General features: G+C 48.2%; 1 protein-coding gene across 7 annotated transcripts in view; it reads right to left on the bottom strand.

Moving 5' to 3' along the window:
- Positions 1-117: 117 nt before the first annotated feature.
- The window catches only part of adam15 (ADAM metallopeptidase domain 15), a 22,960-nt gene continuing 8,705 nt past the window's right edge, over positions 118-14,372 (bottom strand). For 2 of the 7 annotated variants that reach the window (XM_023964487.2, XM_023964486.2), the window contains 23 exons: positions 13,758-13,834; positions 13,608-13,686; positions 13,468-13,544; positions 10,675-10,903; positions 9,529-9,594; positions 9,116-9,187; positions 8,873-9,042; positions 8,712-8,796; positions 8,373-8,521; positions 8,086-8,263; positions 7,804-7,896; positions 7,525-7,720; positions 7,220-7,328; positions 6,916-7,111; positions 6,615-6,692; positions 6,336-6,447; positions 6,100-6,253; positions 3,271-3,379; positions 3,026-3,094; positions 2,174-2,242; positions 1,924-1,989; positions 1,543-1,691; positions 118-707 (listed from right to left, as the gene is read on the bottom strand). In XM_023964487.2, the coding sequence (XP_023820255.1) occupies positions 647-707; positions 1,543-1,691; positions 1,924-1,989; positions 2,174-2,242; positions 3,026-3,094; positions 3,271-3,379; positions 6,100-6,253; positions 6,336-6,447; positions 6,615-6,692; positions 6,916-7,111; positions 7,220-7,328; positions 7,525-7,720; positions 7,804-7,896; positions 8,086-8,263; positions 8,373-8,521; positions 8,712-8,796; positions 8,873-9,042; positions 9,116-9,187; positions 9,529-9,594; positions 10,675-10,903; positions 13,468-13,544; positions 13,608-13,686; positions 13,758-13,834 (2,643 nt within the window). In that variant the 3' untranslated portion in view covers positions 118-646. The remainder of the gene's footprint in view (positions 708-1,542; positions 1,692-1,923; positions 1,990-2,173; positions 2,243-3,025; positions 3,095-3,270; positions 3,380-6,099; positions 6,254-6,335; positions 6,448-6,614; positions 6,693-6,915; positions 7,112-7,219; positions 7,329-7,524; positions 7,721-7,803; positions 7,897-8,085; positions 8,264-8,372; positions 8,522-8,711; positions 8,797-8,872; positions 9,043-9,115; positions 9,188-9,528; positions 9,595-10,674; positions 10,904-13,467; positions 13,545-13,607; positions 13,687-13,757; positions 13,835-14,372) is intronic. The other 5 variants (XM_078933661.1, XM_078933662.1, XM_078933663.1 and 2 more) reach the window with 5 other exon arrangements.

The raw sequence follows: 14,372 nt of genomic DNA, 5'->3' as shown, positions 1-14,372 counted from the left end.
TGTAAAGCCCCCCCAGTCTGAGAACAAACAAAGTGAATGATCCTTTATCTCATTGATTGAAACCTTTTCTCTCGTTTGTCTTCATTTCTTTTATTTTAAATAAACCAAACATTTCAGTTTTAACGTTGAAAGATCGGCTTTATTTGGACTCGTTCCTCCAAACGTCTCGACTTCCTCTCCACCACATTTTTGACTGCGGTGCTAAATGTGACGGGATTCTGATCACATTCCCACCTTCAGGAAGTCTTTTGGTTGGCTGAAGCCTTCCCACAAACCTCTGCTCTGTGAGGACGATGACGCTGCGTTTGCCTGACAGATGCTCCCACAGGACTCTCTCTCCTGCCGCCATCGGGGGCGCCACAGCCCGAACAGGAACCCGAGCTTCGTCTGTAGGCAAGTTTGATTTTGTTCAGGCGTCCTTGAAAAAGGCACTAGGCTGTCAGCAGGGGGCGCACTGGAGCCCCTGGAAGCAGCAATGTGTGCAGTCTCTGCGCAGGAGCTGCTGAGCAAGGCACTGACAGTCTGTTTATTTACAGTCTGACTTGATGAAGGATTCAATCCAACAACTGACTGCAAAACATAGAAAATCCTCCTCTTCCTCTTTGTCTCCATGGCGTCCAGTCCCCAAAAGGGTCCACACTCACCGTCAGACGGGGGACTCGGCTTTGGGAGGGGCCGGGGGTCGACTTGGACGAAGAGGAGGTCGTCTGCAAAGAGAGACAGGTCAGTGGCTCAGTTTCCACGGAAACGCAGTTTCTTAAAAAGGCTTTAATTTTGGAACGAACATACAAAGCATGAATGAACACACAGGACACAGAAAGTGGTTTATTCACAGAGGCGTTTGTTCACTCTGGTGGATGAAAAGTCACTGATCCGAGGGAACGGCGGCCGTTTATCGGTGATTCACTCTTTGACTCAACAACAGGAAGTTCTGCTCTCTGACCGGCTGAGGACTCAGGAACACGAGGCTGAACCGGAACCAAGTCGATCCTGAGAATCCCAGATCATGACCATCGACTGCATCAGAGAACTGGACTGAGTGACCCCTCCCCCCCGGCGGTCCAAACAGGAACAGCATCCATGGTGGCGTGAAAAAACTGACTGAACTGACTTTATTCGGTTGGAGACGGGATAAACCATTTTCATTGGATGACGTCGCTCAGTCCAGCTCTCTAATACAGTCGATGGTCGTGACTGAAGTCAGAAGAACTTCAGCTTCTTCCAGATCACGCGTGAGCTGAAGACGCCGCTGTGAGCACGCTCTTATTCTGGAAAGAACATAAACCGTGCAGAACATAAATTCTTATGCGTTTCAGATGTAAACGGATGTTTTTAAACTTCTCTGATTTACAGCGGCAACATTTGATGTGAAAAAATCCCATGTGTCATGAAACATTTGAAAAATTACAAAAACTAAATAAAATACCAAAGAAAACGGCTAAAAACAATAAAATGGAGAAAACGTTTAGTGCTTTTGTTTTTCTTTAAAAACGATTTTAGTAAACATAGTTATATATTATTTGAAACATTGTTCGGCCATACCTGCTGGGCCCCGGGGCCGGGGCCACAGCTCCATGGGAAGCGTACCCCAGGTGGGGCGGGAGGCCCGGGTGGGCCGGCAGCTGGGGGTTGGTGGGTGGGGCTGGAAGGCGGGGCTTTGGGGGCACAACAGGTTTGAGAGGAACAGAGACCTGCGAGGGACGAGAACATCTGAAGGTTATTCCAGAGGAACAGAGACGATCCGTCAGATCAATACGGCAATCCATCAATAAACAGCTGATCAGCTGGTCTGAAGCCGCTGCTGTCAAACGTTCATCATCATCATCATCATCCTCCTTCTGCCTCCATCACAGATCAATCACACATCTGATCGATCAATACAATCATCTGCTCTGATCCGGCCTCAGCAGCAGGGCGCCATACCTGTTCAGCTGAAACTGGGTCAGGGGGGAGCGGCTTGCTGGGCGGAGCCGGTCGACTTGCCCGCCCCTGAAGGTTAGTGAGGCAGAAGAAGAGGAAGAGGAGCAGCGGTCAGGAGGAAGCAGAGCAGACAGAAGAAGCTTTCATCTGAGCTTTGTGCAGAACAGTGAGACTCAAACAAACGTCTGAACGTTTCCCTCCGGCTGCTACGCCAGAGGACCGCTACAACCACCACACCCAAACACGGCCGTACCTGGTGGCTGGGGGAGGGGGGGTCAGGGGGCAGAGGCTTGCTGGGGGGGGCCGGTCGCGGTTTAACCGACTGATGCATGAATAAGAGTGAGAAAAAGAGCAGTCAGTGAGAAGGAAGAGCAGCCATGTTGTGGTGACGACCATCAAGGTGAAAGGCGCCGTTTAACAGTTGAGGAACGCCTGCAGGAACTGAACACACTATGATCACTGTGATCACTACTATCACCATTATCACTATACAAACTATTATCTCTGTCATCACTGGTATCAGAGTTTCTGATGGATTTTGTTGAGAAGATAAAAATGTTAAAATACTTTGGTTCTGTTGTGCTGCAAAGACATTTTCTTTGTAAAAACACACGTGTTGTTTTGCTTTCGTGAACTTTAAGACAATTAAAACAAATCAAACCCTCTGTGATCCTTCATATGCCAGCAAATGAGGACGGCTGATACCCTAACTATTTAAATCAACATGTTTGTAAATCCTTGAGTAATTCTGGTGTTTATCTTTAGTAGGACAACAGCTCCCCTGCTGGCAACCATTGAGAACTGCACCCTCCCTCAGATTTTTTAGGGATAAAACAGAAAACATCTCCAAGCGTTTATAAAATCTGTCGTACTGATTTGATTAAAATCCAGTTTTTTTAAGTGTGGTCAAAAGATTTGAGTTTACATTTGTCAAAGTTAATGACATGAAGCTCCGCCTCCAGTTTTTTTTTAATGCTGCATGATTGACACACATGATGCACAACAACAACACAACAAACTACAGCACTCAGACATTCAGATGCAGGCGTCCGAACAGCATGAACACAAATGAAAGCTGAGTTTTCAGCTGCTCAGGTGGCGTTACCTTTGATGGAGGGGTTAGAGCGGGGTCAGGAGGGAGGGGCTTATTAGGAGGGGCCGGTCTGTCATTGGCCTGATACAAGACAGGAAGCAGAGGAGTGAGACATGCAGGAGGTGAGTTAATGAGACGGCAGGAAGAGTGGGTTTCTGGGTAACCAACAGCGTCCGATGCCTTCATTCTGCCACTGATCCTCCTCGCTTTCTGTTCAAAGTAGACATTTGGTCGTAACACGCATTGATGGCCGTTACCTCTTTTTGGGGCGGAGTCAGAGGTATGTCAGGCGGCGGGTTCAGGTGGTATCTGAGCGGTCGGACCTGCTCTCCATTCCTGCCATCGGTTCGCTCTGTTACCGGAGTTCTGGAGGAGTTTTTGAAAAGGTCACATCAGTGGGAAAAGAAAACAGGTTTTTGGTCACATGACATGATCCTTGACCTAATTTTAGTCTTTAAAACACAGCAGCTAAAACAGACACTGCACTCACACAATACAACACACACATTGGTGTAGGGCTGGGCACAGTCACATGTTCATTGACATGAAGCTCCCCCGGGTTAAAGGTCAACAACTGCAGAAAAACCCAACAGAAACTACAGCATAGAAACTGATCTGTTGCCCAGTTCTACATCAAACACCTTTGTAAGAAAAACACTGATGATCTGGATTTGAAACTCAGTGGTTGGGACTTAAAGCTGCACCTAAAACTGGATTAGAGACCCTCACTTCTCCCAAACGGAGAAGAACTTCCAGACGTGAGGATGAGAACAAACAGCTGCATCTTTAAGTCCTGAGAGGCTTTTTCCCCACAGGCATGAGCCTCCTCAGGCCCAACCACAGCTCTCTACAGGGACCACAGAGCGGGGAGGTCCAGCAGTACCTGGAGACGTGGGCGGGGTCAAACTCCAAATCCCACATCTCACTGTCAGCAACACTGCATCATTGGTAGAGAAAGGTTTAGTTTGTTCAGGCCTTTAGGAGCTCCAAAAGGCTTCAGGTGTCCCTGAAGTCAGTAAATTGTCACCAGCATCAACTCTGCCCTTTAATGGTTACTTCTGCGTCTTTCTTTTGTGTCCCCTGTCGCCTGGATTAAGGATTAGTCCTGCATCTGTCAAACAAACCATCTGGATCTGGTCCAGATCTGAGGTCACAGATTGAAACATTCCAAACCAGGTTCTGTCCAAACTGTCAAACAGAACCAGGTTCCAATTTTCAGCAAGTCCTCAGCAAATTTGAAAAGGCTATAATTATTGTAACGATATGTCAGATTCCAAGTGGGGCGTCGCTTGCCTTCAGAATCATGGGTCACTGCAGGTCGTCTACAGATCTGGAACACTAAAGTTGAAATCTTTCAAGATCTTCTTAATGTCGCTGTGAGCCAAACGGGTAACATGTTTAGCAAGCATATACAGTAATCCCCCCGTATTTGCGGGGGTTACGTTCCTCGCCCCCCCGCGAATAACGAAAATCCGCAAATAATTGACGCTGTTTTAAAACTCCCAGAGCCAGAGACTCTGCAGAGTCAGAACCTTTGTCTGCCGTTTGGGTTCATTCCCAGAAGCTGGAGATGATGCGGGGCGTTTGGATGGCATCTTAAACGCCTAAACAATTCTTTACAGTAAAGTACAGATTAAATCGTTTTTCAAAATTCGCGGAATGAGCGCTGTTCTGCGCCTCACGCTTGTGACGTCACGTCATCTGCGGCCACCCGTGAATGGGCGGGGCGCGAATATTAAACCGCGAATGGGCGGGGGATTACTGTGTATATAAGAATGTCAGACTAAAGATGTATTATTGAGGGAATATTCAGAAAAGGTGCAGAAATAAAAAAAAAGACTCCTTTGACAAACAATGGAGTTTGCTTCTCTGCGCCCGTTTTAAGGGGTTTAGGTAATTTGTCATTCAAGGAGATTTTTTTTTCCATTTCCAGGCACTTGAACACATTAGTGAGCAGAAACAAAACTAATCATGTCCAATTCTCCACCGAATGGCAGAAATCACTGGAACAGCCACAAAAAAGAACATCAAACCAGAAGAACAAAAATAAAACAGATAAATAATATATACAACAACATGAACATATAATCCTTTTGGGGTCATATTTTTGTTACATTTTTAAAGACACTTTAAAAGGAAATGAAGGACTGACAGACAGCCGAGATCAGTGTTTTTCAACCTTTTTTGAGCCACGGCACACTTTAACCTTGAAAAAAATCCTGCGGCTCACCAGCATCCAAAAATTAAAAAAGGAGAAACTCATAGTCTGTATTGATGGACAGTTTCTCCATGTGATAATTGTGGCAGAAAAAGCTGCAAGTTGCAGCTGTTTTTTCTAAAAGATGTAATAAAAGTTAAGTTAGTTTTCAGTCATAATTTTCAACTAAATTTTTTAACATTTTACCCTGATAGTTGTTTTTCCACATAATGTTCCTGCTAGAACACAACCACTCTGTGATGATCCCAATGGAGTGTCGGAGGAGCCTAGTAACCACCACGAGGAGGAGGAGGCTCTTCCACACCCCGAGGTTTCGCTTTTTGGAGAAAATATGAAGTCTGCAGTTAGTGTAAGAACCTGAAAGTTTTTTCCATTTCTATTTTTTAATTTTCCTTTTGTAATCAAAGAACTTGGAGAAACTGACCAGCTTTTGTTGTTCTGTAACAGAGTTTGGTGTGAATCGCCAAATGTTTCCCCTCCAGGTCAGTGCGTATGCCACATGACCCAAAGATAACATTAAATGAAGCTTGTTATGACTTTATTTTTCCACTAGGTGGCGCTGCTTACCATGAACCAGAACTCTTTCCCAGAATTATCAGCAGGTAAAGCAAGTTAAAAGTTTAAGAGAACTTAATCAGAAGTGTCAAAGAGCATCAGGGTTCACCAGGTGAACCTGCTTCTGCTGCAGGACCAGGTTTTTAGATTTAACCGCTTTCAAATCCCAAACCAGTCTGGATGTTCATAAAAACCTCTTTAAATCCAGACGTCTGAAGTTTGGTCCTGCATAACCAGAAGGTCCCCAAACCATGGTGAGTAATCCAGCTGAGGTCCCCAGAATGACCATAAACAAACACAGTAGGAGTGTTACCGGTTGTGCTGCCGAGCCTTGTGGAAGGGGCTGCTTGGTCCCAGACAGCAGAGCGCCCGGCGGAAACGGGGATAGCGAAGAGCGAGGAAGAGGAGGACCACAGGGAGGATGAAGAAAAAGATGACCAGCAGGGCGACTCGGACTGGATCCGACCCTGAACACAGAAGCAGGAGTTTTTACTCTGAGAGAGAGGGAAGACCACCTGAGAGAAACTGCAGAGTTTAAGATGGAAGCACCTCCAGCAGCTCTGGCGGGACCGCTGTCCACGCTGCCGCCATGACCCGAGTACCTGCAGTCAGGAGGGGCCCAGCCCACATCGCAGTGACAGTTTTTATTACTGTTGCACACCTGAAACACAAAAAGAGGACGTCCAGTCAAATGTCTGACACCTGTGGAACTGTAAAAAACATGAAGAAAAGAAACTTTTTAAAGTCCAACAATATAAAAACCCGCTTTAATTTAAAGTTATAAACAAAGAAACCATGTTTGTTCATACAGAAAAATGCTTCACTAACCCCGTGACCGTTACACTTCCTGCGACATTCGTCCACGCCAAACATGGACACCTCACGACACTTATGGTTTAAGCAAGCCTGTGAGACGAAACAAAAAAATGTAGAAAACCGCTCTAAAAGTCATATTTAAAGTCTAAACTATAGTCTATAGTCTAAACTTTAAGCCCTAATTTTTGTTAAAAAATGTCATTTGAAGAAGCTGCTAAACTCAACAGATTGAATGTGTAATAAAAGGGGGGGTGTAAACTAAAATATTTTATACGTAGGCTCTCCTCCAAGCCTGCAGAGGGCGCTGTCTGACCTTTCCGGGCCCGCAGGCTGTGCCCTGGGCCACAGTGGCGGGGTCGGACACGTCGTCACCCAGGTGGAAGAAGGTCCCTCTGCAGGTCAGGTCGCTGTCGTTGAAGCGCACGGTAGTGGTGAGGATCTGCGCGTTGCTGCCCAGCAGGGGGCGCTCCCTGCCGCCCTGACACTGGATTCTGCCGCAGTGAACGTCTCTGTGGCAACAGCAAGCACAGCGGGAATGAGATGTCTGGTCCGGCAGGACAGAGGGGGCCGTTTGAGCGCAGATCTGCCATTTTGGAGTCTTCGCCAGGCGTACTTACGCGTTTCCACAGGGGATGTAGGAGCCGTTGGCCAGCTGACCACAGTTTCCATATTTGTTCCCCTGTTTGTTCACAGATGAGAAACAAACAGCTGGAGCACTGGTGGCATCTGAGGAATCAAACCCCAACAACAAAAGCTGGTTTTGGCTCAACGTCATTCAAATGTTCACAGCGAGAAAATTGACAACAACTGGAGACAAGAATAACGGAGACCCTCCTGTTAGAATAACTCCGAAAAAATATTCATGATTCGGTAAATAAAATGACAAAAGCAGTAAAAATGCTGAAACAGTCTAAATTCTTACTGGGCCCCCACAGCATCTGGCACTGCGTGTCCATGTTGGCGCAGACTCCTTCGTAGCAGTAGGAGGTGCTGTTCTCGCAGACTTCGCCGTTCTGGAGGAAGACGTTGGGGGGACAGTGGGGGGAGGAGCCTGTGCAAAACTCGGGCAGGTCGCAGTCTCCGAGCGGCCCGCGACACATCGATCCGGCCGGTCGCAGCTGAAGGGAGGAGAGGACTCGGTTCAGGTGTGGACTGACAGGAAACCCGGGTCCAATGTGAGGAGGGAGGGGTTCTGTCTGACCTTACAGTTCTGGCAGCAGATACCATCAGAGGAGCACTGAGCTCCAGGAACCAGCTGACAGGTGGAGGCGTTGCAGCAGGGGTCCTCACACTCCTGACCAATCAGAGCACAGAAGCGTTAACCGCATTAAACAGTTTTTGCTTCTGCTGATCCCAGATTCAGATGTGGTTCAGCATTTTCCTTTCTGCTGCTCCTGTTTCAGGAGGACATCACGACATCCTAGAACCAGCAGCAGATCGGGTGAACGAGTTGTGCCGGTGAACAGGTTACGGTGACGGGTACCTGCAGCAGGCCGCAGTCACACTCCTCCCCTTTCTCCACGTACAGGTTTCCACAGCGAGGTCCTCCCAGCAGCTGGTCCGGCTGCGGGACGTTGAACAGACACATGCCGCCGCCGTGCTGCAGACTGAGGGTCAGGTCTGTGATGCTGCAGCTGCTGAACTGCTGACCGGGCAGGAACCTGAGGTCACAGAGGGGGCGGGGTCAGGTTCTGGAACTGAGGTTTGAACTGACAGCCTGGCTCTGCAAACTGTTGTTGCAGATCCTGGGTGGAACCGTGTGGTACTGACCCGGTAGACGGTTCCATGATGCAGCCCCCCAGGCGCGGCTCATTCTGACAGGAGCAGCGCCGCTCAGCGGTGTCGTGTCTCATTCCCAGATTATGACCGAGCTCATGGGCGATTGTTGAGGCCACGCCCAGAACGCTGACCAGGTGGTCCTAAGAGGGGAGGGGGGTAGAGAGCAGGTTTAGACCCGTCTGTCTTTGATGTTCCACAGAAACTGACAGAGTCTGGATCCGACAGAAGAGGCTCCATGGCACCAGGGGTGGGGGTCAGCTGATCATGTATTTGTAATGGGGGGGTCGTTGTGTGCTCCTCCTCAGGATCCATAGCGAGCTGCTGACTCACCACGTTGACGCCTCCGGAGCGGTCTCTGGAGCACATGGAGGACTGGGACGCCATCCCCACCGTGGTCCCGTCAAAGGACTCCCCCCTGTGAAGCACAGAGAAACCATGGCCCGGCGTCCCAGCGGGTTCGGGCCCGAATGTTTGCTCGATCGAAGGCTCACATGACCAGCTGGGCGTTGTCATGGCGAAGGCGCGGCAGCAGGTCTCGCGTTCTCCAATCCAGGAAGTTGTTGAGCGTGTCCGTGGCGCTCTTCTCCACCCGGATCTTATCCCGGTCACTCCAGATCTCCAGGCCGGTCAGCGCCACCCGCACATTCAGAGGACGGTAGAACTGGAGGAGGAGAGGCTGTTTGGTTCTGCTGGTTGGTTCTGGACCAACAGCTGAAGCTCATCAGAGGTCTCACCCAGTCCACCTGGTTGGCCACGTCCAGCATGCGGTAGATGATGGTTTTGTTGTTCTTCTGGTAATTCAGGAACTGTGGAGCATGATGAGATTCTGCTGAACGTACGGCCTCATTCTAGCGTCCGTCATGGCGTTTCATGGCTGCCATGAATTGAAGGAGCCCAAAGATAACTGAGCGACTGTATTCAGGAGCAGAGTGAGGAACCTTACAAACACGTTAACCAACGGCCAAGAACAAGGTCAGAAATGGCAGCGGGTTTTTTGTGCCCTAAGTTCTTCTCATGTGAAAATCCTCCGGTTTATCAAACCGTGTCTGAGGCCAGAACTGATCGATCACAGCAAACCAACCAACCGGCCTCTGGGCAGACGTACATCCAATGGTGGTTTCAGTCCCGTTTCCTCAGAATTACTGACCTCCTGATGATCGGCCACCAGCACCAGTTCAATGTACTTGGTCTCAGTCAGGATGTCCCTCTTCGTCTGTAGGCGGAGCAAACAAACAAACACAGGGGGGGGTCACCTCTTTACTCGTAGCGAGTGAACGAATCATTTTCTGCTTTTACATTATTTTAGAGTCTAAAGCTGCGTTCACACCAAACGTTTGTCCAAAAACATGTTTAGAAACTAAACGCTGTGTGGGAGGAGCTACTGTCACGAGTCTGCAGCCTCATGGCTGCATGGAAGCATCGACTGTTTTTCTCATTTACAGACATGGATGATGTTTAGAGATCAGGTATTTTTTAAAGAGTTCTACTAAAACACCAGGAATCCCTCCTCTCATGACATCATGCTACGTCTGAATGACGGACGCTTTCAGCCGTACTCCTGTATCTCTGTGACCCAGTTGGACGACCTGCTGTCAATAAAAAGAATAATAAATAATAAAACAATAAAACTAAAGGAATTTTTTATTTTCTTCTCGATAAAATATGAAAAATATCATAAAGTGTAGGAACAGGACGACCAGGTCCTCCTCCATGTTGGTTTTGAACTATCTGCTGATCACATCATCACGCCACGGGCCAAAGCCGAGTGTTTGATTGGTTGACGCGACGCCTTTTCTTCGCCAAAGTTCAGATATTTGAACTTGCGCAGCAAAAGGTTCATGATTCTCTGATTTTGTCAAAAATCATAACTGTTTGCTGTGCAGCCTGAAACCACACAGACAACCACACTGGACCCCCCCCCCCGATCACCCCACCAGACGCTCAAAACGCGCCGCAGGGCCTCTGATCGTTCTGCACAGTGACTTAACGTTGAAACTGGACGCTCGTGCCGCGTAAATCACGTTTGGGGTTAACGCAGCTTTACGTTTTAGAGCATCTATAAGATCCTCCCAATGAGCTCCCATAATGCAACAGTTCCTCTAATAATCTCATTTGCAGCCTTTGAAGTCCAGAACAAACCACACTGGTCTAAGTCCAGAACCTTGAGGAACACCAGAACTGGTGCTGGTATGTTCGTAGAACGTTAAAGAACCAGAGAAAGCTCGTTAACCTTCTCTGTTCTGCAGTCTTTAGGTCATAAGAATGTTGTGTTTCTGAGTGAAGTCTGTCTCACCCGCCGTGTGTGTGGGGGGGTGTGGATGGGGGGGCCAGCAGTGTGAGATACGCCACAAACTCTGGAGCTGGAGGTCTCCAGGAGGTCGGTGGAGAAAAGCAGGTGGACCTCCCCTTCATCGCCTCCTGCACCACTTCCGCTTCCCTCCTCCTTTCCTTTGTCCCCCTGCAGGCGGAGGTCCTGAGGCTCCACCTCAAAGCTCAGGGAGGAGTTCAGAGCGATGACTCCCCTGGAGGAGAAGTCACACAAGAAGATGAGTTTGGATATTCGCCTCCATCTGCACGCTGACAGCGTTTTGGTGGATTCTCAGGTTCCCTGGAGGTTCTGTTGTTTGGTCTGAACTAGACTTTTACACCTGCAGAACCATGAGGACCATCAGAGGAAACCAGCTCTGGATCAAACCAGGATTTAGGGGAGCTTCTGTCAGTTCTTTACTCCAGACCTGAGGGAAAGGATTCCCATCTGCAGAGGCTGAACTGTATCTCCACGTCCAGAGCTGTAACTGGTTTATGGAACTTTATGGTAACTTCACTCTTCAGAGTTGATCTTTTAGATCTCTGGAAACTAAAGCCAAGCTAAGTGATAAAAGCAGTTCAGTAAAACGTTTCTGCACGTGAATTTGATTTGAGCCGTGTTTGTACTGAGGTGAATGTTTCCATTTAACATCCAACAGATGCACAAGACTTGTGTTTTTTAACACCAAACACAGAGGCCACTGGAACGCGCCGTTAGATGTTTTCACATCAGTCACATGCACACGTAAAGGGGGGTTCTGTACAGGTTCTGAGGGTTTTTGGGCTGTCCGGTCCGTGGAGAGAGGAGCGGCGGCATCTTAAGGCGAGGCTCGTACGGCCACCTTAAGGGAAGCCATTAAAATGGAACGTCCCATTGTTGTGAGTGTGGTAAGTGTATCAGGAAGTACTTGTAAGGATTTCGTCCTTCCACCACACCCTAGTGGTAAGGTGTGAGTACTGGAGCACCAATGCTGCACACACACGTGATGCGTAAGGACGTCCACACAAACTACCTTCTGATAGGTTCATTCGTCATTTCTAACAGTGGACCTTCAGCAGAGTTGGTCCCTTTGGAAGGATCTTTCAGATTTGATGATTTCTGCTTTAGGCTTTTCTCATCTGGAGGAGCGGCCCTCAGACGATGTTCGCATGGAACACAGGTTCCTCTCAGAGAGGAGGGGGTTCCTCCCTCCTGAGCCCGTGAGGGGCGGAGGCCTCGTGTGCAAACGTCTAAAAGATCTCCAAGAAGCTCTAAACCGTAAAAAAAACAACCACTGAGCCGAGAATCTCTGCCAAACTCTTGGATTTAGACGCGATTTTCTCATATTTATGGCATATTTATGTCTCGTTCTAGAAATAGACGTCTAAGTTTGAGAAAGGCTGAAATCTAAAGCGTGACCGGCTTGGTTCACAGCCACAGCACCGAATCCAATAATCTCTCAGGGTCACAGGTTGCTCCACATGAATGGGATCAACTGGATCTGCAGAGGAACATTGAAATCGCTCGTGTCATTAGCCTGAAAACCGCTCAGAACCTGTAAACCCTGAACTCTGGACCTGAGCGAGGGCTTCCAGGTCGGCTCCTGACACTGAGGAGGCTGGTTTCTGAAACGCAGCGGTTCCACAGCTGTCAGCAGATGGTAGGAAACGATGACTCAGAACGCATCCGTCGTCTGATTCGGCCCACTGGCTTCAAACTGCAGGCTTGACTGAAAGACGCAACAACAGAGTCTGTATATGAAGTGACTTAAAGGTTCTTCTGTGATCAAACACGGTTTGATCACAGAAGAACCTATAAGTCAGTTCACTGAAAGACGTTTGCTGTGTTCAGGCCTTCTGTCAGAAACAGAATCTGAATCTTGGTCTAAATATTCTCTTCACATCCCAACATAATGTTTCACTGCAGCAGAGGGATTCGGACCGTAAACCCTGGATGTTTGCGGCTTCCTTCAGCTCTTCAGGCCTCGTTCAGCTTCTATGCCACGTTCCTGAACTGAAGCAGAGTTTGGGATTCAGCTGATTTATCTGCTAAAAAGAAGCTGAAGAATCAAAACCGCTCAGGATGCTTCTGAACAAATTCTGCACCAAGAGAACCAAGAAAAACATCGCATTACCTGCTGAACAGTCATTTAGGAGCATAAATATAAAAACATTTAACCGCCGTAGTTGGAAATGACCTAAACAAGCTGTAAGAACAAACATGTTTACGAGAAAACACCAACTTTTTAAAATAAATGTCTAAAAGGGTCTGAGTATTTTGATAAAAAACTAAATAAATCAGAGCCTCCCACCCTAACCCCTACATAGTGCTCTATATATTGCGTTCTCCATGTTCTAGTGTGTCTGAATCTACAATTCTAAAATCCAGAGCCCTAGAAATTTCCCAGAAGTCTCTGAAAAACCAGAGTGCATCCATGCTCACCAGATCGGTGAATATAGACCACAATGCATTGCGTCTGAACAATTGTTGCCAAAAACATGTATTTAAATGTATTTTTTTGATAAACCATCAATGTTTTCATCTTCAGAAGACAGTGGATCATAAATAATCGTTGTTAAACGCTCATACTGATGAGATTTTAACTTTGTGAAGTCGATGACGTCATATCCGCCGTTGTCAGTGAGCGTGGCGTCCAAATGTTTTTAAACTTCAGGTCACTACAAACAGTAGAGCCACTATCTAGTTTTTTAGCAGTTAAGGGTTAGGGCGGGAATTCAGACACAGTACGGGGTCAGAGGTCAAGAGGACTGATGAGGGGTCAGGTGGGGGGGTACTGACCGTAGACCGGAACAGGTGCTCACAGCAACCCTGGACTGCGGGAAACCTCGCACGTTGCCGTGGTAATAGCAGTGAGTCTGCGGAGGACACATGATCAGCCACAGCTGGAAGAGGAGGGGCGCAGGCGTGCAGCGACTCACCACGGGGTCAGCGGGCACCGACACCCCGGTGCCGTTGGGGAGGTAGAGGAAGACGTTGGGGGGTTTGGGGAGCAGGCGACTGTGGAGCGAGAACACAGGTGAGGTCAGTGAAGGTCGCGGCTGCTTCACCTGCTGAGGAGGGAAACTCACTGGTTCTTCTGCAGGTCCAGCAGGAGGACGCGACCTCCGACCTCTAGCGCCCCCTGCAGCATGTCGGGGTGGCCGTCCTGGAAGAGAGCAGGAGTACAGGGTCAACGGGGCAGAACGCCGGTTCCACATGGAGTTCTGCTCTTCCTGATCCGGTATTGGATCCTGCAGGACTGATGTTCTCCTGACGTTCTGCACAAAGTCCTTCACCGAAGGACCTGATGCTTTTCTCACTGTTTCTGTCTGACTGCATCTGTGAGCAAAGATTTCACCCCCTCCTCCCCCTCCCCCCTCCAATGATGATGACATCACAGCGGGAGAAACCATCAAAAAAACGAAAGAGGTCAGAAAGAAAATAATTTTTCAAAATCCATTAACAAAACGAAAACACACGTGTCGGGTATATCCAAGGCAACTTTAAAGTATTATGGGATGGCCACTGGACCTACGGCTTAGAAACTGAGAAATTTGTTGATTTTCACATTTTCCCACAGCATGGGAAAAAGACAACTTTATCAAATTTCACACACACACACACACACACACACACACCACCAAGTTAAGTCTATGACCACAACCAGTTTTGTTGACCTTTCACCTCCCGAAAAGATCTTGAAT

The sequence above is a fragment of the Oryzias latipes genome, chromosome 16 (genome assembly GCF_053564925.1).
Source record: "Oryzias latipes strain Hd-rR chromosome 16, Olatipes_Hd-rR_3.1".
In the NCBI taxonomy this organism is placed as follows: Eukaryota; Metazoa; Chordata; class Actinopteri; order Beloniformes; family Adrianichthyidae; genus Oryzias; species Oryzias latipes.
Note: the sequence above shows the minus strand (reverse complement) of the source record. Positions and strands in the feature narration are given on the sequence as shown.